Below are 23,428 nucleotides of genomic sequence, written 5' to 3'. Positions count from 1 at the left end.
TATCGATGTTGCACCTTCATTTTTAACTATAATGACTCCATATAATTTATACATTATTAACTTTGCCTTCCATAGTACATTTCTATTCCAACCCAAATATTTAATAGTTTGGCAATCAATAATATATAATAGTTCGACAATCAGCTGATTTTTTCACTTTCAAACCTCCCATTTGTTTTCAGAGTAGAATCCAAATACTTAAATTTGTCATTGACATTCAGCTCTGTTGCCTTCAACATATTAAATATCTCTTATTCTCTTTTCTCTGCCACTCGTAGAATCTCGCTTTTTTTTAGTAATTTTTAATGCATTCATTTTTAACCCTCTGTTCCATTCCTCCAAACATTTCTGCACTTCTTCCTTGTCATTTACCCATATTATTTTATCATTAGCAAAAATCATTGTTTTGTTGTCTTCATCCAATCTCTGCTTAACTCTTCTTATGATTCTTTCTGTTACTGAATTAGACTGTATGGGAGTCAATATACTTCCTTTTTTTAATCCATTTTCATATCAAAATATTCAGTATTCTTTGTTGTTGCCCTTACTTTACATTTGAGTGTTCTCTTGCAACCAATTTATTAACTCCTCTTCCACATCTATTTTCCATATGGAATCCTCTCCCATATGGATTCTTTTTTTAATGAATCATATGCTTTCTCAATATCCATAAATACCAAAATTAATTTTTTATAATATTCCTACATCCTTTCAAACAATTGCCTTGCAGCATAAATAAGGTAATCTGTACTTCTTTATGGCTTGAAAAAGTGTTGTTCCTTACTGAAAGCTGGGTCTTTAGTTCTCTTAATTCTTTTTAAAATGATTTTTTTTTCACTAATGGCTGCCATCTGAAACATTAAAGTTATCCACTTATAATTTTGTATTGCATATTATTTATTTTTTTAAAGACTGGTACAATCTCACCATTCTTATTGTCTGATTTTAAAATTATATCTTTGATGAATTTAAATATATTGAAGATATGTTAACATAATATTTAACAATTAACTAACTAAACAGTATTAAGTCTGCCTTGAACTGTGGTACTCCTCAGTTATGATGTGTAGATAACCTGTAGGTCATGAAGAATATAGGATTTCCTCTGCCACTCTATAATATTATTCATTGTATCTCTTGTTGGCTTGTTTTTACTGTTTGTATCATTATTACATCAAATAGGAATAACAGCTACCAAATTTGTTCAGCTTCAATTTCTTAGGAGTTTTCAGAAAGAGTTATCAAATAATAGTAGATTGTATTCTGTTTGTATGCAACTAATTTTAACCATTTTTTTTCTAACTTTGATTAAAACAAACTATAGGGATTGATGGGAAAATCAAAGACCCCATAAAAGAGGCACTATGCAGCTGCTACTGTTGCATAAATTTGTGTAGAAGCTCAAAAGATTATTAAATCAATGTTTACTGTTTGCAGTTAATGAAATCATTTCATGATAATACAGTGTTTCATAATATGTCTTACAAAATAAAATTCATAAACTGAAATGGAATAAATTCAAAAGTAAAATAAAACAAAAAAATAAATTCAATTTTGTAAACTAGTAAGTAATTGTAATTTTTATAATATTAATGTCAAATACAAAAATTACATTAAAAAAATTAACTAAATTAAAATTAAACCAATGGTGAAATTAAGTAAATAATTAAAGAGTTCTTTTTTGTATGTGAGATTGTTAACAATCTTATGACACACAATCTGTTCATTGCGTGTGTGTTACTAAGATCACTATAATGTCATGTATTTTTTTCCTGTTTTAAATTTCAACTATTTATATAATAAATATTTTTAAAAAAATATTTTGCGATGTTCTCTTTTGACCTCTGGAAATCGCCCATCTGCATATACTATATCTGCCAACTAGAAATATGATTTTTTTTTAACTTTTATTTTGTAGACTGACAATCTCCAATTCTGTGACTGCCAAGTAAAATTTTATTTTTTATTTTATTTCAATTAATAAATTTATGAGTACGACACTTGCTTACAATGTGTAGCCTGCAGATAAAATGAAATCTCATAATCGTAAAAGTACAAGTATTACAGTAATGTATTATGTAATCTAGTTATAAATTTTTTTCTGTTTTATAATTTTCCCAGTGATTTTGTGTGTATTTTCTTTTGAAATATACATAAAAGAGCACTTTTGCGATTATGTTTTGATTATGTAGTTTCTACTTACGGTCCGTGTTTTGTGCTGCATGGAACATCAGATTTTCTGTATAGAAATAAATAAATAAAAAATTTTACATAGTGATATTTATACAATGAAAGATACATTATAAATAAAAAATATATATATTATTTTTATTCTGAATATTTCTAATTAAATTATTCTTTTTACAGGGACTTCAAAACAGTTCACAAGTTTAACCTTGAATATATTACAACACATACTAAATTTGGTCCATGGTTTGTCGGTCTTGCCCTTGGATATATACTGCGTAAAATTGATGGGAAACGAGTTAAAATCCCAAGTGTGAGTGTTTTTTTTTTTTACGTATTAAGTTAAGTAAACGTCTCAGATAAAACAGTAAACTGCATCTTCCTACAACCTAATTGTGGAGAACTTGATGAAGGAAACCTGACAGAAAACAGAAAACTCTGATCTTCCACTTTGGCACATTAGTGTTTGGGTGTGGGTTCGATAGTTCCATTTTGTGAGAAAAATTTTAAGAATTGCTAAAGCTAAAGAATGACCCTCGAGATTAGAGGTAAATTGTGGAACAGGCCAATGTTAATGATGGACAGTAGTACTAGGATGAGCAAGAAGTAAAATTATTAAAATATCTTAACGTATGTCCTCTAAATGTGAAGAAATTTTGGAGATCTACTTATTTCTGTTGCTTTCCTTGAACTCTTCAACTTTATAATCAGTTATATGGGATCTAAATCCTTCAGTTTTAGGAACCATGGATTATAGTCAATCTATTCTGGAAGATTGTGTGGTAGGAGTTGGCAAGTCTAACTCGAGGTATGTTTCATGATTAATTACTGTACAATACCATAGCAGCTGAAGTGCCTGTTGGTAAGCCAAGCGTCTCCATCTCTTTCCCAAAAAGTATTTTGCTTTATAATTTTGGTGTAATCAAAAATGAACTTTCATAAAGATTAAATTGAAAAAAATAGAGAATATTTGAGTTAGCTAGAACATGGTTGCTCTATAGAGATTCTGTATGATCTATAGCTCCCACCCACTCTCTCAGAATTACCCTCCCCCCAACCCTCTCTCTCTCTCTCTGTGTATGTGTGTGTCCCACATCTGAAACCGGTCTGATTTGTCTTAAATGTATCCCAGGGTATTTTATATATTCCAATATAAGTGGGATTTCCCAATGATATTTTTTTTCTCCTATGACAAGGGGTGTATAAAGGAAGTCCCCAGTGAAAAATTTATATTTTTTAATGTAAATTAACAACTAGAAAGGTGGTGGGTTGATCATACACTACAATACCAGGGTGATTTATTGTTACACAAGAAAATCACAGTTTAAATGCCCAGTAGGTAAACCTTTAACTCAGAAGAGTTTTTAAAATTTTTAGCTTTTCATATTGGTTTAATGGATATGTGCATATGATTTTAAAAATAATGGCAATAATTTAAAATTTTCTGTTTTAATGCAGAATATGAGGGTGTTTCACTATTTCATGAGGGGTTTTCCACTATTTTTAACAGTCTTTAAGTAAGCTCTGAGTGGATTACTTGTTTTGACCTGAATTTTTTATGTAGGTAAATTGTAGTTTTTTCCATCCACTATTTTTTCATTCTTTGATCTTATCCTCAGTTTCAGTTCTGTAGAAATAGATCCATTAGTTATATTGAGGGTATTGGAAAATGTGGAGTGAATGTTTTTTGTTGTGGTAAAAGGGTAGTTGCCTATGGATTTGTCCATAGAGTGTTTTACGTACACTATCTGCCAGAGTAAGCCTAGCAATAAAAACTGTTTGGTTTACAAACACATGCAAAAAATTACATTATTATATTGTAATTTGTATTATTTTGGAACTTTTAACAATTTTTTAACATTATTAGATTTCATTCTGCTTTGTAGTGTATAAAATTTAATCATACGTGTATATATAAATGTAACAAAAATAATCAGTTATGTTTTTTAAAGTAATTTTAATGTTTTGCAGGTTTGGGTAAAAATAGGATGGATTTTATCATTTTTTGTTGGTAGTACTGTAATTATGAGTATCGTTTATTTTCATCAAGATGATATCCAATATAATCGAATACTGTCTTCATCATATACTGGTTTTTATAGCACATTGTGGGCATTAAGTATAGCTTGGTTAATTTTTGCTTGTGAAACTGGATATGGTCGTAAGTATCTGATTAATATTGTCTTATTAACTTGTGTAGATTTAAGGTTTTTCAGTTGTAGATTGAACCAGATGTCTTTTGATATTTAAATAAAAGCCTGTCGTGGAATGTTGTGTTATATCACACATAGCAGGATGTAATGGTATATTTTATGGATATTAAATACTCTGTATTAAATAGAGTAAAAAATGTGTTATGTATTTTATAAAATATTTTGGTTCTTTTGTCACTGAATATTTACAATTTTTTTTAATTTAATTTTATATTTTTTAATTTATAAAGTTTCAATTTAAAAATAAGAATTTCTAATTTTGATCATATATTACAGTAATATAATAAAGAATATGAGGGATTGTGTGAATTGTAACATGATATATTTTTTACTTCAATTTAAAACGTATAATTCACTTGAGGTTATTTTCATCTCGCTGTTAAAATTCTTATTCAGAAATTAAAAGGTAAAATACTGGACACTACCGTAATCAGTATACAGATAAACCATGTCCCTTTTTTCTAGAATCATATTTTCATATACTTCATAAGAATTATTGATAAAATTATTCTAAATATTACTAAATTTTCTTAATTTTATTTCTTTTTTTTATAATAGGTTTTTACTACATAATTTTGCCAGTCTCCAGAGTGACTGGTAGCATCTCAGCCTTTCCCGAAGGTCCCAGATTCAAATCCCAGTTGAACATTGTATTTTTCTTACACTCTAGATTTCCATCTGGGCTATTGATCATAGCAGTTGAGCCCAAAATCTTAAAAATAATCTCCAGAGGTCCTGGGTTCAAATTCCGGCAAGGCATGGCAATTTTCATAAGCTACAAAATTTCTTTTTCATATTTTCTTGTACAATTTTCGAGGCTTATATGGTGAATAAAAAAAAAAAATTGCTGCTCATAACTTAAAAGTCATTATTTTTTTACATATTGTATTTTATATACATATGTAAAAAGGTAAACAACAAATTTATAAATCTTCAAATTAATTGTCAGAGTGATGGTTTTCTTAAAAACCTAAAAATTGTATGATACATTTTTTATTTGTCTTACTATTTCGTAATAGAACAGTTTTTTACATTGGCGTGGTTATAAAATAAGATTTATTTAATTTTTAGAATTTAGTTTTTTTAGTGATGTAATTATCATTATATAATTAATGATATAACAGTTAAGTAATAACGAATAATGACTCATGAGTAACATACAGAAAAACATATAACGTATATAATAAAATTAATTTTATTTTCAATTAAATGAAATGTTATGAACTTTAATCATATTATTTTATGTTACAATCAAATTAATTAAGATTTCTTAGTAATACAATTCAGACAATACTCCAGATTATTAGAAATTAGATATCTTTAACGGCAAGCTTTTTTCAAAGTTTACCAGCAATATAATTAATTAAAATAATAGCAAAAATAAAGCATCTATTTAATACTAAATTAAAAGATGCGACAAGTGGTAGTTACCACAAACTTATCGTATAACATATTTCCCATGAAAGAAACATGGAATTCCAGTCGATTGACATATTAATTCTTATTATTGAAATCAAATTCGAGCAGTCAGCCATTCTAATTTAGAAGACAAATATCATGTTATAAATAATAACATCACATCATTTCATCACATTTATTGAACAACATTAAAAACCACAGTGATTAACATATATTTGTCAAACAATTTAAGTAATCCAGTAATAAAATCACAAACTAATGAAGCAACATAAACATTGCAATTGGTCAATCAGCCGGAAGAAATGCTCTAGACTATCCGTCTCAAATATTTTATTCAAAAGGGATCTTATTCCGACAGAATAAGTTCCAGTTTTGCTGATACCATCAGATATTAAATTATAAATCTTAGTAACCATATAATCAAATGATCTTTTTAAAATGTTCACTTTTTAGAAAGGAAACAATAATTTTTGCCTTATTTCTATCAGACTGTTCGGTATTGTTCTCCTACCGTAGGTACTATTCTTGAACAGAAGTTACCCATTAATTTAAAGATGTACAGTTATCTCATTAGGTAATATTTTAATTTCCTAAAAATAGGTAATGATAAATTTAACCTAGACTTATTAACAATCAGTTTCACAATATGTTTTTGAATTAGACTTATTAACAATCAGTTTCACAATATGTTTTTGAATTATAATTAATGGTTCACTAACCAATTTACAGTACCTCCTCAACATGTTATTGCATAAACGATTCTGGACTTCACAAGAGAAAAGTTTCATTATATAATTTAGAAACACATATTATTTAAGTAATAAAATTTTCTTATACAAAAACCAATAAGATTTCTAATATAATGAACATGATGCTTTCATTCAATTGGTTATCTAAGGTCATTACAAGATATTTAAAACCATCAATCTTAATGATAGATACACAGTTACCCACATTTCCATCCACCCAATTTACATTATACAGTCTACATTATGATAAATTAGTCTTTTAGTTACATTGTCCCTAGATCTTAAACTAAATTCTACAAAAATAATTTTTTGAACATTAAAGTAATTACATTCAACGTTAGTAAAGTCTTTATGTGTCTGAGATCAGTGACAATGTATAATTTGTTGTATTGTAATTGTCTGATAACAGATTGCCATACCATCTGCAAAGGCAACAACTTCACCTCTAAATTTTACGTTGCAAAAATTGTTTCCATAATTAAGAAATTGGTCAGTCTAAGCACAGACCCTTGTTGGATATTATGACATAATTCACTGTGCCTATTTAATACATTACCAGTTCTAAGTGTTTGAATTCTGTTTTTCAAATATGTCAAGAACCACTTATTAACAAGCCCTATATACCAATTATTTCCATTTTATACATTGCAAAATTGAATGCTCCACCATATCAAATGCCTTTTGTATACTAAGGAATAGGCCTACTACTTTCTTATTATTGCTAATACCTTTATACATATATACATTCTTTTATACGTATAATACCTTTATACATTTATACATCGTTTATATTAACATACATACATTGTATGGGTAATACCTTTAGTGATTGCACTTTCTGAGCTACAACCTTTATGAAAACTGTACTGATTTTGAATAAAAATTCCATTCATGAAAATTCAGGTCTTATTTTTGGGCCAATCTATTTGAAGTGACCCAAGGGTGATTACTTAACCAATTCAAAAAAAATTGAAACTTACCCATTGTTTCCCACATGCTCAGGACTTTGAAAGTATTTTTTTTTTACATTTTTTATTTAAGCAGTTTACCTGTGGCAGCCATTTTTGTTATGGAGTGTACAACTATTTTTTTTATTGAAAGGGTTTACAGAAAAAATCATGCCAAAAAACTATTGGTCCTGGAAGGATGAAAGAAAAAGCAATTTATTCATATTTTCTCAAGGTAATGGATTGGTCCAATGGTTTATTTACCTATCTCTCTTCTTTCTATGAGAAAACTACCAATAAAATTGAACATGAAAAACAGTGAAATTTCACTTTTGGTAATTTTTTTTAAGAGGTAGGTATGGCATGCACAGTTTGAATTATATTTTTATATGTAGGTATATGTTAGTAGTTTTACCATAAATAATATTAATGGTGATATACTTGCCTCTAAAGTTTTATGAATTTTTGAAAACTAATTTTTTTTTTAAGTTTTGGCTTTAAATAACTCTGATGGAGCTGGTGATAAAAATCTCAAATTGCACAAATTTATTTGTAGATTTTTATTTGTATTTGTAGTTTATTTGTATTTGTAGATGTTTATGGCAAATAAAAATTTTCTTGTGTATTGCATTAATAAAAAAAGTAAAACCTCTCAAAAATCATGAAAACCTGTTAAAAGTGATACCATTTTTACTTTCTAAATAAGTGCTGCAAGGGGGTTTCTTGTCTTCTTGGCACTTTAATATTTTTTATACTTATTACCACACTTGAAATATACTTTTTTGACTATTCAACTGTAGTGTTCATGTTATAACAGGCACTTTTTGAAGTCATTTCCAGTCATCAGGAAAATTCATGTTGCAATATGCTCATTTATTCTTGTTTCGTCATTTAACTTTGAAGTTACAGACTGCTCAGTCTGCCATTAGTCAGTGACCTGTTCACATCTTTACCAAGTGTCTCAAATTTCAACCTATGTTTGGAAGTGTTTATTAAATAAATAAGTTTTACTTAATAATAATATTGTTAAGTAAAACTTATTTGCATATTTTAAAATCAGTTAAATTTTTACATTATTTTCAAGTAATTTCACGTAAAACAATGGAATAACAATGTTCCATACAAATTTATGTGAATGAAGTGTCACAAAACAGTGTATGATACATTGCCAAAAGAACTCATTAAAGTTTGCAAATTTAGTGATAAAAACCAACAACTTATGTTTTTAAGTGTTAATTAAGATGTCACTAGTGTTTGTAAATATCATGAAAAAAAGTTTTTGTCAAAATTCATTCACCTGTATGGACAGTTCTGTTGTGACTCTTTGAAAACTCATAAAAAGCAGTTAAGAAAAAGTTGACAAATAAAATTAGAGCAACCTCTTAAAGAACACATTTTTTCAAATTTAAATTTGATTTCTGGAAAGTTCTTTGTGTTAACTGTTTCAAAAGTATTTTCTACGAAGGCAAAGGCAAGCCTGCAAAGGCAATTAAAAAGTCAGATACTAAACATTGATGAAATGTATTCATTTTTTAATCACGAGCTGAAAAACATCAAGTATTTTTTTATTAAATCGGTTGAGATAGCTAAGATTTCAGAAACTCTAAAAAACTGTTTTGCTGCTGTGAAAGAGTTGTTGGTACTAGAAGCTGCCACAAGTATGTTCCTGTGTCAGAAAGCATTGTAAGATGTTACTTTACTTCAGACTCCAAAGACCATTCTGTGTCAAGTAGTACCACTCGCTTGAGGAAAAAGATTCTATTGCTTTTTTATGATGATTAGTGGTGGATAGGAGAAGTGATAGGTATTAGCCTCAAAAATGACAATGTCCAGGTTCATTTTTTCCATACAGCTGGACCATGTACATCATTTCAAAAGTCCCAACAGGACAAAGTGTAGGTACGGATCTGGAAAGTCTTGAGAAAGTTGACATCACTTGAACTAACTACAGTGATGGGTAGTTCTCATGCAATTTCAATAGAATTATCAGAAGAGATATCACAGTTGTTGGTTAACCACACTAAATAATAAACTTAAATTGCTACAAAAACAGGTTATTTCATTGAAGAATAATTAAAATTTTGCTATAATTTATTTTTTCTTTAATAGTGTTTACAAAAATAAAATTAATTCTTGAAAAAAGATGTAGGCTACTCATTGAAATCTCAGTTTGGGTAATCAAAATTTTATTACGATACTGATATTGGTTAAGTTACGATTAAATTACGAAGTATCGTTAATAATTTAAAAAACTATTTTAAAAATATTGAAAACATCAACTTCAACAACATACGGGCTAAATATAAAATAATTAAAGTGCAAAGAAGGCAAGAAACCCCCTTGGAGTTCTTTTTTAGTCAATCAAAATGGTATCGCTTTTAATAAGTTTCCATCTTTTTTGAGAGGTTATACGTTTTTTATTAGTACAATACACAAGAAAATTTTTATTTATCATAAACATATAAAAAAATACTAAGTTGTGCAAATTTGAGATTTTTAGCACCAGCCCCATCAGAGTTATTGAAGCCAAAATTTGAATTACAAAAAAAAAAAATAGTTTTCAAAAATTCATAAAACTTTAGGGGCAAGTATATCACCATTAATATTATTTATGGTAAAACTACTAACATAATATAAAAAAATAATATAATATAAAAAATTAATTCAAAGTATGTATGCCATCCCTGCCTCTAGAAAAAGATTACAAAAAGTGAAATTTCATTGTTTTTCATGTTCAACTTTATTGGTAATTTTCTCATAGAAAGAAAACAGATAGATAAATAAACCACTGGACCAATCTTTTACCTCGAGAAAATATTAATAAATTGCTTTTTTTTTCATTCTTCCAAAACCAACAGTTTTTTAGTTATGATTTTTTCCATAAACCCTTAAAAACACAAGAATATGTGGGCGCACCATAACAAAAATGGTTGCCACAGGCAAACTGCTTAAATAAAATATTTAAAAAAAATAGTTTTAAGGTCCTGAAACATGTAGGAAACAATGGGTAAGTTTCTTTTTTTTTAATTGATCAAGCAACCACTTATGTTTTTTTGGGACACTTCGAATGGATTGACCCTTTTACTTTTTTCGAGTACTTTTGAAATTGGTGGTAATTGATCTGTAGTTTGAAATCAAGTTATGATCACCATTTTTTGGAATTGAACAACAATTGATTGTTGTAAATCAATGTGAAAAATACTGTTTTCAAATGATAGATTAATTTATCCAAAATCACACATGCAATTTCTTTAAGAATTTTATTATTTAATCCAACAAACCCAACAGAATATTTATCAGTCAGTGATAGAATTATTTTATGTACTTCAAAACAATTAGTGGGTTTGAGATAAAAAGATTGTGTAGAGCTTGGTGTTGTTAAGTTTTCATTTATGACCAAAGAAATTGAACAATGAATAAATTATGAAAAAATCTGATATTATTTTTCCGTGTTAAAAATATGTTATGTTATAATTCTACTTGGTAATTCATAAATAACTTTCAGAGTCTTTTTTACACCTATTATAATATATATATTTTTTTTTTTTAATTATATTTATAAGATTGTTTACGTGTTCTCTCATATAATTAATTCCTCTTGGCAATCCTATTTACCTGTATCTCAGTTATTTATAGTTTGCATTTAATTATTCTGGTTCTTTTGTACAATCTTTGAATAACATACCTTAATATGTTCATTTACTTTTCCTGCAAAAAACTGAAAAGTTTCATGAACTTTTTTATTTTCATATAATTTTCACAGTTTGAAATAAAAAGGCATCTTTTGATTTTTAATAATTAATTCTTATAGTTGGTTGCAATATTTCCTTTGGTTTTTTTTTAATAATATCTAACAAATTTGCTACTTTGCTACTCAAGTAGGGAATGATCAGTAATATAAAGTTCCTGAACTTTACCGTAAAGTAGTTATTGCTTTATTATTTATTTAATACCAACCCAACAAAGTTATTAATATGCAATTACTAGATATCATATCGTTAGATTTAGTCTTATGGATTATCTTACTGTCAATGAAAACCATCATCCCAGGTTTCATTTTCATTACAACTAGTATAGCTATTTAACCATCAATTTTTATAGTTATTCATTTTCACAGATCCAAACTTCTGACAGAATAATAGCACTAGAAGACAGTTAGCTTTTATCTTGTATTTTGAAGTATTTATTCTTCCTCTATGAATGTACATAATTTTTTGTATTGTCATAATCTTTTAAGGTTATTTTGATTTATCTATATAATGAAGTTTTAAAATGAAATTCTTTATCAAAGTTCTTAAGTTAATGACCAGAAATTATTCAAGGCTCTGTATGTACAGTTTAAATATATATATATTTTTTTGGTGTATGGTTACTGTGTTTACTGTAATTAAATAATTTGAAAAATTTACCACAAAATACCTCAAGGATATACTAGAAGTACTTCCATAACATTCTTTGTTCAGTGAGGCCCAGTGTCACTTAAAAGAGTGCTTATAATATTACTAATATAATTTTTTTTATTTTTTTTTAATTTTTAATTTATTCATTTGATTTAATTATAGAATTAAATTTGTTTATGTCAGTATAAAGCGAACTAGGTGTATTGTTCACAGAGGTTCGTGTAAATATATAACTAATTTATTGCAGGTCCTGTTTGGAGATTTTTATCATGGAGACTTTTACAACCTTTAGGTAAAATAGTATTTGTTATCTATATGGGACACATTGGTATTCAATATGCTATGAGTTCTGGAAGGAAAATATCTGGCTACGTAGAACTTTTACCAATGGTAAGATTATTTATTTTTTCTTTTAAAATAAGTTTTTTTTTAGAGAGGGTAGATATCACCTTACCCATTACTTTTAACTTTTTGTATTAAGCCCCTTTTTGCTCCTTTTTCCATTGGTTAGAAAAAGAAAATCTTTGAACAATCATGCAGGCATAATTGCTACACCCTATTGCTTCTACTATCTTCTAGTAGAAGGTGTCAGATATGGAGTTAGGTGATTCTCAGAATTTCCATGGTAGAAAGTCTTCTTGTGAAGAAGGTTTGAACGATAAAGGAAGGAAGATGCTTGAGCAAGGAGATGATGAACCAAAAGTTAGGTTACCTAGTTTATCACTTTCTCATTATCCAGCAGTAACTTATATACTACTCGATTATAGATTTACAATTGTTTCCAATTTACCATCAGATTCTTATATAGGAACTTCAGGAAGTAATGAATTGATGTGTGTAGTGGAGTTATAACATCTCAAATTTTCTTACAGAAAATCCTAGATTTGAATTCTAGTTTGGCTTGATATGTTTTGTACACAACAAAATTCTCAAATTTTTGTAGTGTGAAAGATGGATTTCTCCTTTCTTCTTATATTTCAAAAGAATTACAAAAAGATATAATGGAAGGAAATGATGATGGAAAAAATATAACATTAGCACAAAATAAAAAAATAATTTTTGTATGTTATCCTTTAAAAAAGTGTTGAAAATGTGTTTTTTCAGTCACAAATGAAGTATAAAAAAGAGAAAATGCTTTATTTGTCAAATGATTAAAGGCAATAATAAACTGATTTAGGAATTTCTGCTTGTTGATTAATATACTCATAAGCATACAATATTCAGTGCTATTTCCATAAATTACAAATGGTTATTAACTTTGGATAAATGCAATCCAAGAATCTGCATTTTGTCTGCATTCATCTAAAGAGTTTGGTATTTATGTAAAATCTACCTTTTATCTATACCTTTTGTTATGGAAATTGTTAGTAACATATGATAATTTCAACACTCTCCATCGGTTTATTAAAATTGCTCTTATCTAGATTACTTATACCACCTACCTTATTTACCATACTAGTATGTATCAAGAAAACATTACTATCATTAGCATTATTTCCTGAAGGAATTATTATATCTTCATTAATAATGCAATAACTGACCAGAGTTATAATGTACCAAAATCAAAAATCAAAATCCCTTATCCCTTATATTTTCAAAATCTATAACATCATTCTATTTTGCTTTTAATTGGTAAGAATAAGTAAATGTGTGTATACATAAATGCAGTTATGATCTATTACATATTTAAATATCTAAGAATGTACCATATATTGGTCATTATATTGCATAAATAATATAATGCATCAATAAATTAAAATATTTACATTTACAGGATTTATTTTATCTCCAATATTTCATCAAAGGTAAATTAAGAAGCTGGAAGAATATGTCTTACTATTGGTTTCATTTATTTTTAAGAACAAAAAATTAATTCCAATAAATTTAATAATAATTTCTAATTAATATGAATGTAATGAGAAATTAAGTCAAACAATTTATTTGCATTAATTAGTAACGATTACCTTAAATCACATTAAAATAAATTATCCACTAAGTAATTTTGACTGTCCATTAGGTTAATTGATCCAAAAATGAAAGAATAAAAATGGATGAAATGAGAGGCCAGTGAGTTATTTACTTATTTCACTTCCCATGGGAAGTTCATACCATCTGGAAACAAAGTTTATTATTTCCTGTACTTAGAAAATAGACGATCTTAATGCCATTCATATTCTATTTCATCAGCACTGTACATTATTGATACATTATAACAGTTTTTTTACGCAAGTCATTCAACACAAAAGTTTAACATTTATTCAATATTAGTATTTAAATAGATTATCTAAGCCATCCAATGAACCATTACAGTGGTCGTTCTTTCTATCTAATTTTTCCACTATGGTAATAAAAATAAATTCCATTAAAAATAGATAAGAAGTGATGTTTGGAAGAATGTTATTCTCATGTATCAGACTTTCATTGCAGTGTCTGATCTTAATAGCATTTTGCTTAGGTAGCATCAGCATATTTCTGTGAAAGTTCTTTTTTGTAGCATTACAGTTGCGTCTAAACTTTAGTTACACCATGAAATTTTTAGTTTTTTATTTCTTTTTACACAGAGTTAATTGTGTCAAAATATCAGGAATATAATAATACTTAAAGAGATAGTTAAAAACAATGCTTAAAAATGCCTTTATTAGATCAAATCAATAATTTATAATTTAAATTAGATGAAAAAAAAAATAATTACACATCTTGTGAATTATTCTGATTGTTAGAAAAAGTATAAATGGAGGAAGGTTTTTAAATTTTCTACGCCATTCAGTTACACTCATTTAGATACAGCTTTTTTCTGCACTTAGAGGTATAAGTCAGGAAGTGATAGATCAGTTGATTGAGGAGGCTAGTTCCTTTAAAATATGTGATCGCCTAAAACATTCTTTATCATGTGATATAGAAATTTGAGCAATGTGCAGACATTCATGTCATCTGATTGAATATAGCCATTCAAACCTGAGTTTTCTGGAAAAAAGATGCATTTTTGAGCAATAGCATTGTGCATTTTTAGCGTTTTCAAAAATATAACATTTATTGTCTTGAAATTGCTGTCTAACTGCTAGTTTTCTAGAAATACAATGGATTAATATGAATGGCATGCAAATTTTCTATATTCCACACTGTTTTGTAAATTTATATATCCTGGTTTGTGAAAAGAAGTCTCTTTTTTTGGTAAAGATTTCATTTGGTGTACTGCTGTTTCACTGAATGAGAATTTTAAATCATTCATAATATTACTCCCTCTTAGCAGTACATGTATTTCTTAAAGTATAGATATCTAGAAAGAAACTAATTTAATTTTTTTCTTATTTCTGTGTGAGCTGTTCATACATTTCTGTGCTGATTTCGTAAGTTATCAACCATTTGTTAGAAGTTTTTCTTCATATTCAGAATACCAAACCAATTGTTTTCAGTTAATTTATGGCAGTCAGTACTCCAGAAATTGTTAGATAAATCTTATTTAGTAATCATACATTTAACATTATAATTTTGCATATTACTCATAGTGTGATGCAGATGTCCAGAAAAATTTCAAAATATTTTTAAAAAAAATCTAGTTTTAATCAAACCTTCAACTTTCTTTTACAATTAACAAATTAATATTCTCCTTATACAAAAATCTTGCAAATCACTAAAATAATAGATGTAAAATCAAGCAAGCATGACAAAATTTGTCAGAGATTATGAAAAACAGTTACAGATTACTCTCACTTTTATTTTTAATGCTTTATACAGATGCACTCATATGTATAAGTTACATATTTTTAATTGTATTTTAGCTTTCTTATTAAAAAAAAATTGAACAATTTTTTTTCAGACTAAAGATGTCCTTGGTGAATTGTTTATTTGTATATCTATGGCGCCAGTGCTATCACTATTGTTTGAAGCACCGTGGATACGTTTAGAAAGATTGTTTGTAATAGGTGAGAACTTTAATATTAATATTTTTTTTCCTTGTGTTGATTATATTTATAAGTCTTGTTTATACAGAATGAAGGGTATTTCATCATTTCCCTTAAAAGATCTTTCATAGTTTATGGTAAGTTGAAAAGAGGGCACTTACTTGTGCCTCTTTTATACAGTATATTTAGGGTGAAATTCTCTTGTATCACAAACTTAGGAACTTAGGTTAATAAACAATTATATAACTATAATGTGAAATTTTATGTCCAAGAGAAAATATTGTTATTTAAATATTGTTATCCATATTTAAATGCGGGACACACTAAGGTTACTAGTAGTAATTAAAATTTGCCTGGCTTCATTCAAATGATTTTCCAGAATAAATAAGAAATGGATCTCACTTCCTCTAACACTGTAGGATTTCAGCAACTGAACCAACACTGTCCTAGGTAGGGTACCAAATTTGGGGAGTATATGCTGGATTTTATGACGAATTGTATACTCATGTTAGAAAATTGAATAGAGATTTTGGTACCAAGGGCAGCTGTTAGTCCCAGTGATATTTTTTAATAAACCTCAAATATTCACTATCTTGGCTTATTGAGTCTAGGCTCATTGGGAGGAGAGATGTTTAGAGTTTGCAGAAAAATAGCACCTTCCCAAACCCTGGTTAGTTCTGCTCTACCTGGATCATATGTGGCTAGTAACCATTTCTTGTGATTCTACCTGCAGATGTAGTTTCTGCACATTGTAATAGGAAGCCATGAACTAGGTAGATACTATGACTGATTACTCATTGGAAGAACAGTTTGGCATGGGAAGGTGAAACAACTGAATTCATTTCAAAACTATCAGGTGAAATTATATCTTGATGTGTGATTTTGCCAAACTAATGGGTACTGATGAGTTTGAAATCAGATTATCTCTGGATAGAAATCTGATTAGTTCCTCTAGAAGCAAGAAGGGTTGATTGACATGCCCCTTTGACAAAAATATTGAGTGTGTGCTGAGTGTTGATTTGTAACTGATAGTGCTAGTTTTATAAGATTTAGGTACTGAAGTCAGTGACTTGGAAGTAGTAGGGGGATAGCCTGTGAAGTGCAGGTATGTGAGCTGATACTGCATAAATCAGGTTATGTAAAAAGCAGAATAGCACATCTGGTTGCTTTTGAAAATAGGCAGGTAATTATAGTGTGCCGATCAGAGAGGATTGGGCAGCACATGTCATCATAACCCCCATTGGACTAGGTGCATATTCATTTTGTTCTTCTACTACTATCTGACTTTATCTGTTAGGATATATATTGTGTGGTACTACCAGTAGTTGAATGTTGAATTGTAGATTGAAATCTACTGCTAATGATCCGTTCTCTTCATTTTCAAGACTATTCATGCTATTTTGATAAAAACTTATTATTATTAAAAATAGTGTGTTTATTGATCTGACAAATTGTTAGTTAGAGTGATTAAAAAAAAGATTTACGATTGCAGTTTGGATTTACAGTAAATTAGCATTTGTAGATAATTATTATACTTTAGGAGCATTGAATAATTTTTTTAATTTATAACATTTAATATATTGACATAAATAAACTGAAATAATCCTTCACAGAAATTTATTTTATAATGTAGGTATTTAGAATAATTGTAATTCATTACAGAGTATATTTTGATGTGCCTTATATGAATTTAGTTATTTTAATACGGGTTAAGCAACATAAAACCGAACCCGTATGAAACCGCTACCCAATGCTATTTATGAAAGACTCTCACACAACTAATGCAACTGGTAGATGTATATGTTAGTACTGATTGTTGTTGCCATTTGTCAGGTGGTTACATGTAAGTGCAGTATACGTTTTGTTGCAGTGTAATATTGTGAATGCAGTTGGGTTTATGTAAAATCCCTTATTTCATCCAGGAGAGGATAGCTAAATTTGAGGTCTATATTCGTTCTGTATCGTTTGAAGAATCATGTCAAATATTTGTAGAAAAATTCCAAATACCTGTTTCCTAGGGAATAGTAGGATACACAATTTAGTTAAAAAATAGCATACAACAGTTTGATTTGAAATGCAACATGAAATAGGTAACCATCCGTTAGGTCTCCACAGGCCACTGCTGATATTGGAAGGAAAATTACTGCCAGTCCATAAAAATCTCTACACAAGTTATCCCAAAAATTTGGTGTTAAATACACACCTTGTAAAATTCTTCATGAAATAAAATTGAAACTATTCAGTTGAAACAACTGAAAGAGACAGACAAACCGAAACAACTTGATTATTGCAACTGGCTTTTCGAAAATATTGTTGGTAGACAGAGAAATCCCCGATGTCATATTTCATGTCAGACGAAGCATGGCTTCATTTATTCGGCCGTGTTAATTAGCAGAACACCAGGTGATATTGGATGGTGAGAAACCCTCACAAGATATTCAGGCGTCCACTTCATGATGAGAAAATTGATGTTTGGTGTGCTGTTTCCGGTAATTGTATATTGGGACCAATATATTTTTTGACTGAACTGTCAGTACACAAGTTTATCTCACCATTTTCAAAGAATTCTACGCGCAGTTAACTGATAATGAAAAAGAATACAGCTCTTCCAACAAGACGGAGCAACGTATTACACATCAAACGTTTCAATGAATCGCGTTTTCACAAATGAACGAGGTGTCAGCAGAGGACAGTGGCACATCCACGTTCCCCAGAGTTGTCTACTTGTGATTTTTTTCCTTTGGGGCTACTTAAAGGAGAAAGTTTATGCAAGTAATCCCCACAATACTGATGAACTGAAGGTGAAAATTCAACAAAAAATCAATGCAATTGACAACAATGTTTTGTGTCAGACGTCTCTCAATATGATCAGTCGAGCACAAAAGTGCATCGATGTCCAGATCATTTTGAACATATTTTGTAACAATAAGGTAAATAAATGCAACATTTAAATTACGTTTTATGTTTTTCTTATTTAATTTATCCATAGTATTCATAAAATCTCATTCCAACATAACCTAGTGGTTCTGCAGCAGTTACGTTATGGGTATGGTTTTATGTTGCTCACTCTGTGTAACAAGATTAAACAATAAATTGTTTTTAATTTTTTCAGATAAAAAAGAAAAGAAACTAGCAGAGAAAGTTAAACAAATTGAAACTAAAGATGATATTAAAGCTACTGAAACATTAGTTAAATTAAATGGTGATAGAATTGTTACAATTTCAAATGGTGATAATATGTTTGGTGCTACTCCTTGTTAAAGTCTGAATTATTTATTTATTTATTATTATGTGGTAGTGTAGTATTGTAAATTAGATAATTATGCATTTGTATGTACATAAATATATATTCTTTTTTAATTTTATTCCTTCACAGTTACTCAGTCATAGTGTATTTCTTATGTTTTCTGTAGCTGTTAATGATTTATCTTTTCATGATTTTTTAATTATTTTTTTCCTTAATCCTATTTATATTTTAGTTGTCTACTCTTATTCTTTTGGCATTTATCTTTTTTTTCTGTCCTTCATGTAATTTTTATACTGGTTGTTATAACTTGAGCATCGGATGAAATGCTGCCTTTTGGTTAGGATTACTGATTGATTACTAATGCTGTTTTCCTGTGATGTAAACTTAGAAAATTTATGCTGTGATGTTTACTAAAGAATTTTAAGCTTTGACTTAGTGTTTTTTGTTATTAACACTATCTATTTCTCTTTTTTTTATTATTGAAAAATGCATAATTCTTAAAGTTTAGAGCTATGCATGTCCAGTTAATGTAATTTAAAATAACAAAACAGAATTTTGATTGGGTGTATTGTTAAATAAAACACTACCATAATACTTTATTTTTGACATTTGAGTAAAGTAATTGTTTAGTAAGAACTACGTTTTTAATGTAAAGAATGTTCCAATATTGCTGAAGATTAAAATAGATTAATTGCAGAAGGATTGTATCATTTTAACTATCAATGATTCTGAATGAATGATCAGTTTAACACTTTCACAATGTTATGCAATTTATTTTTACCATTGGCAAAGGTTTTTTTTTATAAGGAAACCTGGTTCTTTTCTCTGAAAGTCCTTTGATAATTAGAGGAAAATCATTTTTTTTAACAAAAAATCCTTTAACTGTAATGTGATATATAATCCATTCTGGGTTAAGATACACCATCTCCCAAGAGTTTATGAATAAGATAGATGTCTGCATCCTGGAGAGTCTTTTAGTACTTGTTTGAGAATAGTCATCTGTTATAATTCATATCCATATATTTGTAAATAGTCCTTTTCTTATTGCCCTTTTTATCTTTTGGTTGTACTTAACCCTTTATCTTGGAGGTTTTCTCTGGATTTTAGCCAACAATTTTGTTATCTCTGCTGAGGTCATGAGGACTATTTGTTGTAAGTTTCTATCTGCTTAACATCTGTGCTGCTTAGTGTATAAGACTGAGTGATTGTAGTATGAGGTAATCGAGATGTACTCTGAAAATTAGTTAACTTGAGGTGAAATAAATATCCTCCCTTTGGCAAATATGTTTTGTTGATAAAACTTGGTCTCCTAACTCACTAAACTTCATATATCATTGAGATTATACCACCTTACATCTATTAATGTACTCAAATTTTAATCTCGGTTAAGAATGTTAAATTCTTAATAAATTAAAAATAATATTACCTTTAAAGCCTTTTTAATTTTGACATTCTTCATAGTAAATTTAATCAATATGGCTGAAAGATAGGTAAGTTATGTATCATCATATTTCATAATCATTAATTATTGAAATTTTATATATATATATAATCAGAGACGTTACAGTTGTTTCAAATAATCACAATTTAAATTCGTTAAAAATTTCAGAAACTGTTTCCTATATTTTCATTTATAAATTTTACACATTAAATTTTTCACAGTAATTTTTGCATAGAATTATCTTAATCAAGTAAATTCAAAAAACAAACCTTATCATTCTTTAAGAAGAAAGTTGAAACATTATTATTACTACTTTTTCAGAAATAGCAAAGATAAAAATCACGGTTCCTGGACGGTAAAAATCAGTTTTCCTGGAAAAGCTGAAATCACTTGTCTCATAGTCCGACTAATAAATATAAACTAATAATGTAAGAGGGTGTTTTAATTCATTATGAAGCACAACTTTATTGTGCATTTATTAAAGTAATTTTTATATCACTAACAATTATATATTTATCAAAATTATCATTCATGGTTAAAAATCCGATGCCATAAAAAAGTCAATGGGAAATCTTAAATTTCCTTACTAAGCTTGATATGGGATATGTATTACTCTGGAAAATTTTTATAATTTTCAGCAGTGATTTGTAATTTATGATAGGTTACCTGTAATCTTTTTATAGTTATATATTTTAACAAACATATACGTGTAAAAAATTAAGTGAAAGGAAAATCGGTGGGCCTGAATAGTATTTCACTGTATTCTGGGTTTTATATTTATTCTAGATTTTACATGAACATTTTTTTTTATTGGATTAATATCATCACTGCAGTAGTTCAATTTTTTCTGAAAAACAATTTTGATTTTAACCTAAATATAACATAAAACATTTATCTACTACAGACATTTATAAAAAAAAATTAATAATTTTTAATTAAATTATTAAACTTTTAATTACCAATAGATTTGTTTAGTGTGAAAAATACTGTGGAAGAGTGGGACTCAGAGCACTTTTGACACAAAAGGCTATTTTAATATCAATTAAAGTTATAAATTAATTGTACTTTAATTTTTATTGTGAAATAAAAATTATTAAAGTACATGACCATTTAATTCACTAATAAATTTTTTGTAATCTATATATCATGAAAAACAATCTGACAAAGCTGAAAGTATATTAGCATGTGTTACCTTATCTGGTTGTGATTAAAATGTCCAAAAATGGAAGTATTACCAAAGCCTTCCAGTTAAATAATATTCTTTAATTGTTCCTTTTATTATGACTTTTAATTGTTTTAACATTTTTATTATTTTGTAATCTTACAGAGAAATTGTTCAGTTCAAAACATGTATGCAAGTTTGTATAGTTATTCAGTGATTATCGCTTCATTATGGCTATTTCTTGTCTTTTACTTTTGTTAAGCTACTTAATATTTTGATTACTTAACATTAATCTTTCAATACCAAAGAAAAATTATTACTTATCATAACTGTTCCTTTTTAACTAATGTATGTATCAGTGAATGTTATTTAACAGTATTTAGTTAATCATGACTTGTTTAGTGCCATGATGTGTTTAAGTATTTGAAGATATTTTTCTTAATTTCCTTGTTGTATCTGTTACCAACTAAAATAGTCAATATTCTTTCTGTTTACTACTGTTTACTTTTAGATTACTAACATTTATTTATTACCAGTTTATAAACTGGGTGTGGTAAGATACATAACTGTGACAGTTGTTGGTGATCTGATATAAGTAACTAATCATTCAAGAAATTACGTAGTTGTATGTCTCTAAATCATTAGCCAGTGATATAGATTTAGTCTTTCTTAATATTCTGAAGTAAAACAACACACCGTGACAAGTTTACAATGGAAAGTAATAAAGTGCTTTGCTATTGCAATCTTCAAAGATCCAAATATATCGTAGCATATCAGTACACAAAGTTCATTGAAAAGCAGGCAATATTCAGCCTTACAAATGACCTTTCTACTACGGGGAATGTCTCTATAATGGATAACAGTACTCTAAGAAAAATTAACCTGAATAGTGGCTATTCTCTCTCGATGTTTGTAAGTGGCAACATATCAGATTTGTATTCTCTGATATTAATGATATTAATTGTATATACAGTCCTGTAGTAACAAGTAAGTGTGTCTCTTTTAGAACTGAAAATCATATATATATATATATATATATATATATATATATATAGGACAGCTTGGTGTATAGGCATGTAACGGTGTATTGTATTAATTAGTGAAGACTATGGTAAACATAATTTTCTGTTTTTAGAATGTTTTTATGTGTTACTTGTTGTTTTTGTCAGGTCACCAACCACCAGAGTATGACACCCAGCATATAAATTGTACATTTATTTTTCTATTTATGGATGTGTAATTCATTAAAAAGATTCTTATGTGAGATATTTTCTAAATATTTTTTCAAATCTGTTTTTATTCAGTGTTATGGTAATATTTTGTAGCCATTTTATATACATATATATATATATATAACTTTTGCATTAAGTTATTAAAGTATTTGTTTGCACATATGAAAATATACTTTCTTATATTTGTTTTTTATTATGCGGTTTTTTTCTTTTTATACAATCTTCTTTTCTCTGTCACATTCCTTTATTTATTTCAGTAAGATATATTTTTATTTTTTTGGAAATGTGTTTTTTTTTTATTTATTTTTTAGTTTTTTAGAAATATATATTTTTTTTAAATAAAATTATTGAAAATTATCTGTTACAAAAAAAAAAACTAAAATATCTTTAAATAGACATTTAACGTATGAAACTGATTGTTTTCTTCACTGGAAATCTCTTGAAATATAATGCAGATTTCCTGATTTGGAAGCTACAGGCAGCTGTGTTCCTTGTAAGTATAATGAGTAAAATTATACCTTGTTATATC

At 28.0% G+C, this 23,428-nt stretch overlaps 1 protein-coding gene across 1 annotated transcript in view; it reads left to right on the top strand.

The window, feature by feature from the left end:
• The window catches only part of LOC142332155 (nose resistant to fluoxetine protein 6-like), a 128,227-nt gene extending 105,135 nt beyond the window's left edge, over positions 1-23,092 (top strand). Inside the window, exons 10-14 of the mRNA XM_075378426.1 lie at positions 2,368-2,500; positions 4,159-4,348; positions 12,163-12,305; positions 15,733-15,838; positions 18,930-23,092. Of these exons, the coding sequence (XP_075234541.1) occupies positions 2,368-2,500; positions 4,159-4,348; positions 12,163-12,305; positions 15,733-15,838; positions 18,930-19,078 (721 nt within the window). The 3' untranslated portion in view covers positions 19,079-23,092. The remainder of the gene's footprint in view (positions 1-2,367; positions 2,501-4,158; positions 4,349-12,162; positions 12,306-15,732; positions 15,839-18,929) is intronic.
• Positions 23,093-23,428: the final 336 nt, after the last annotated feature.

The sequence above is a fragment of the Lycorma delicatula genome, chromosome 11 (genome assembly GCF_047948215.1).
Source record: "Lycorma delicatula isolate Av1 chromosome 11, ASM4794821v1, whole genome shotgun sequence".
In the NCBI taxonomy this organism is placed as follows: domain Eukaryota; kingdom Metazoa; phylum Arthropoda; class Insecta; order Hemiptera; family Fulgoridae; genus Lycorma; species Lycorma delicatula.
This window is presented reverse-complemented; position numbering and strand designations above follow the sequence as displayed.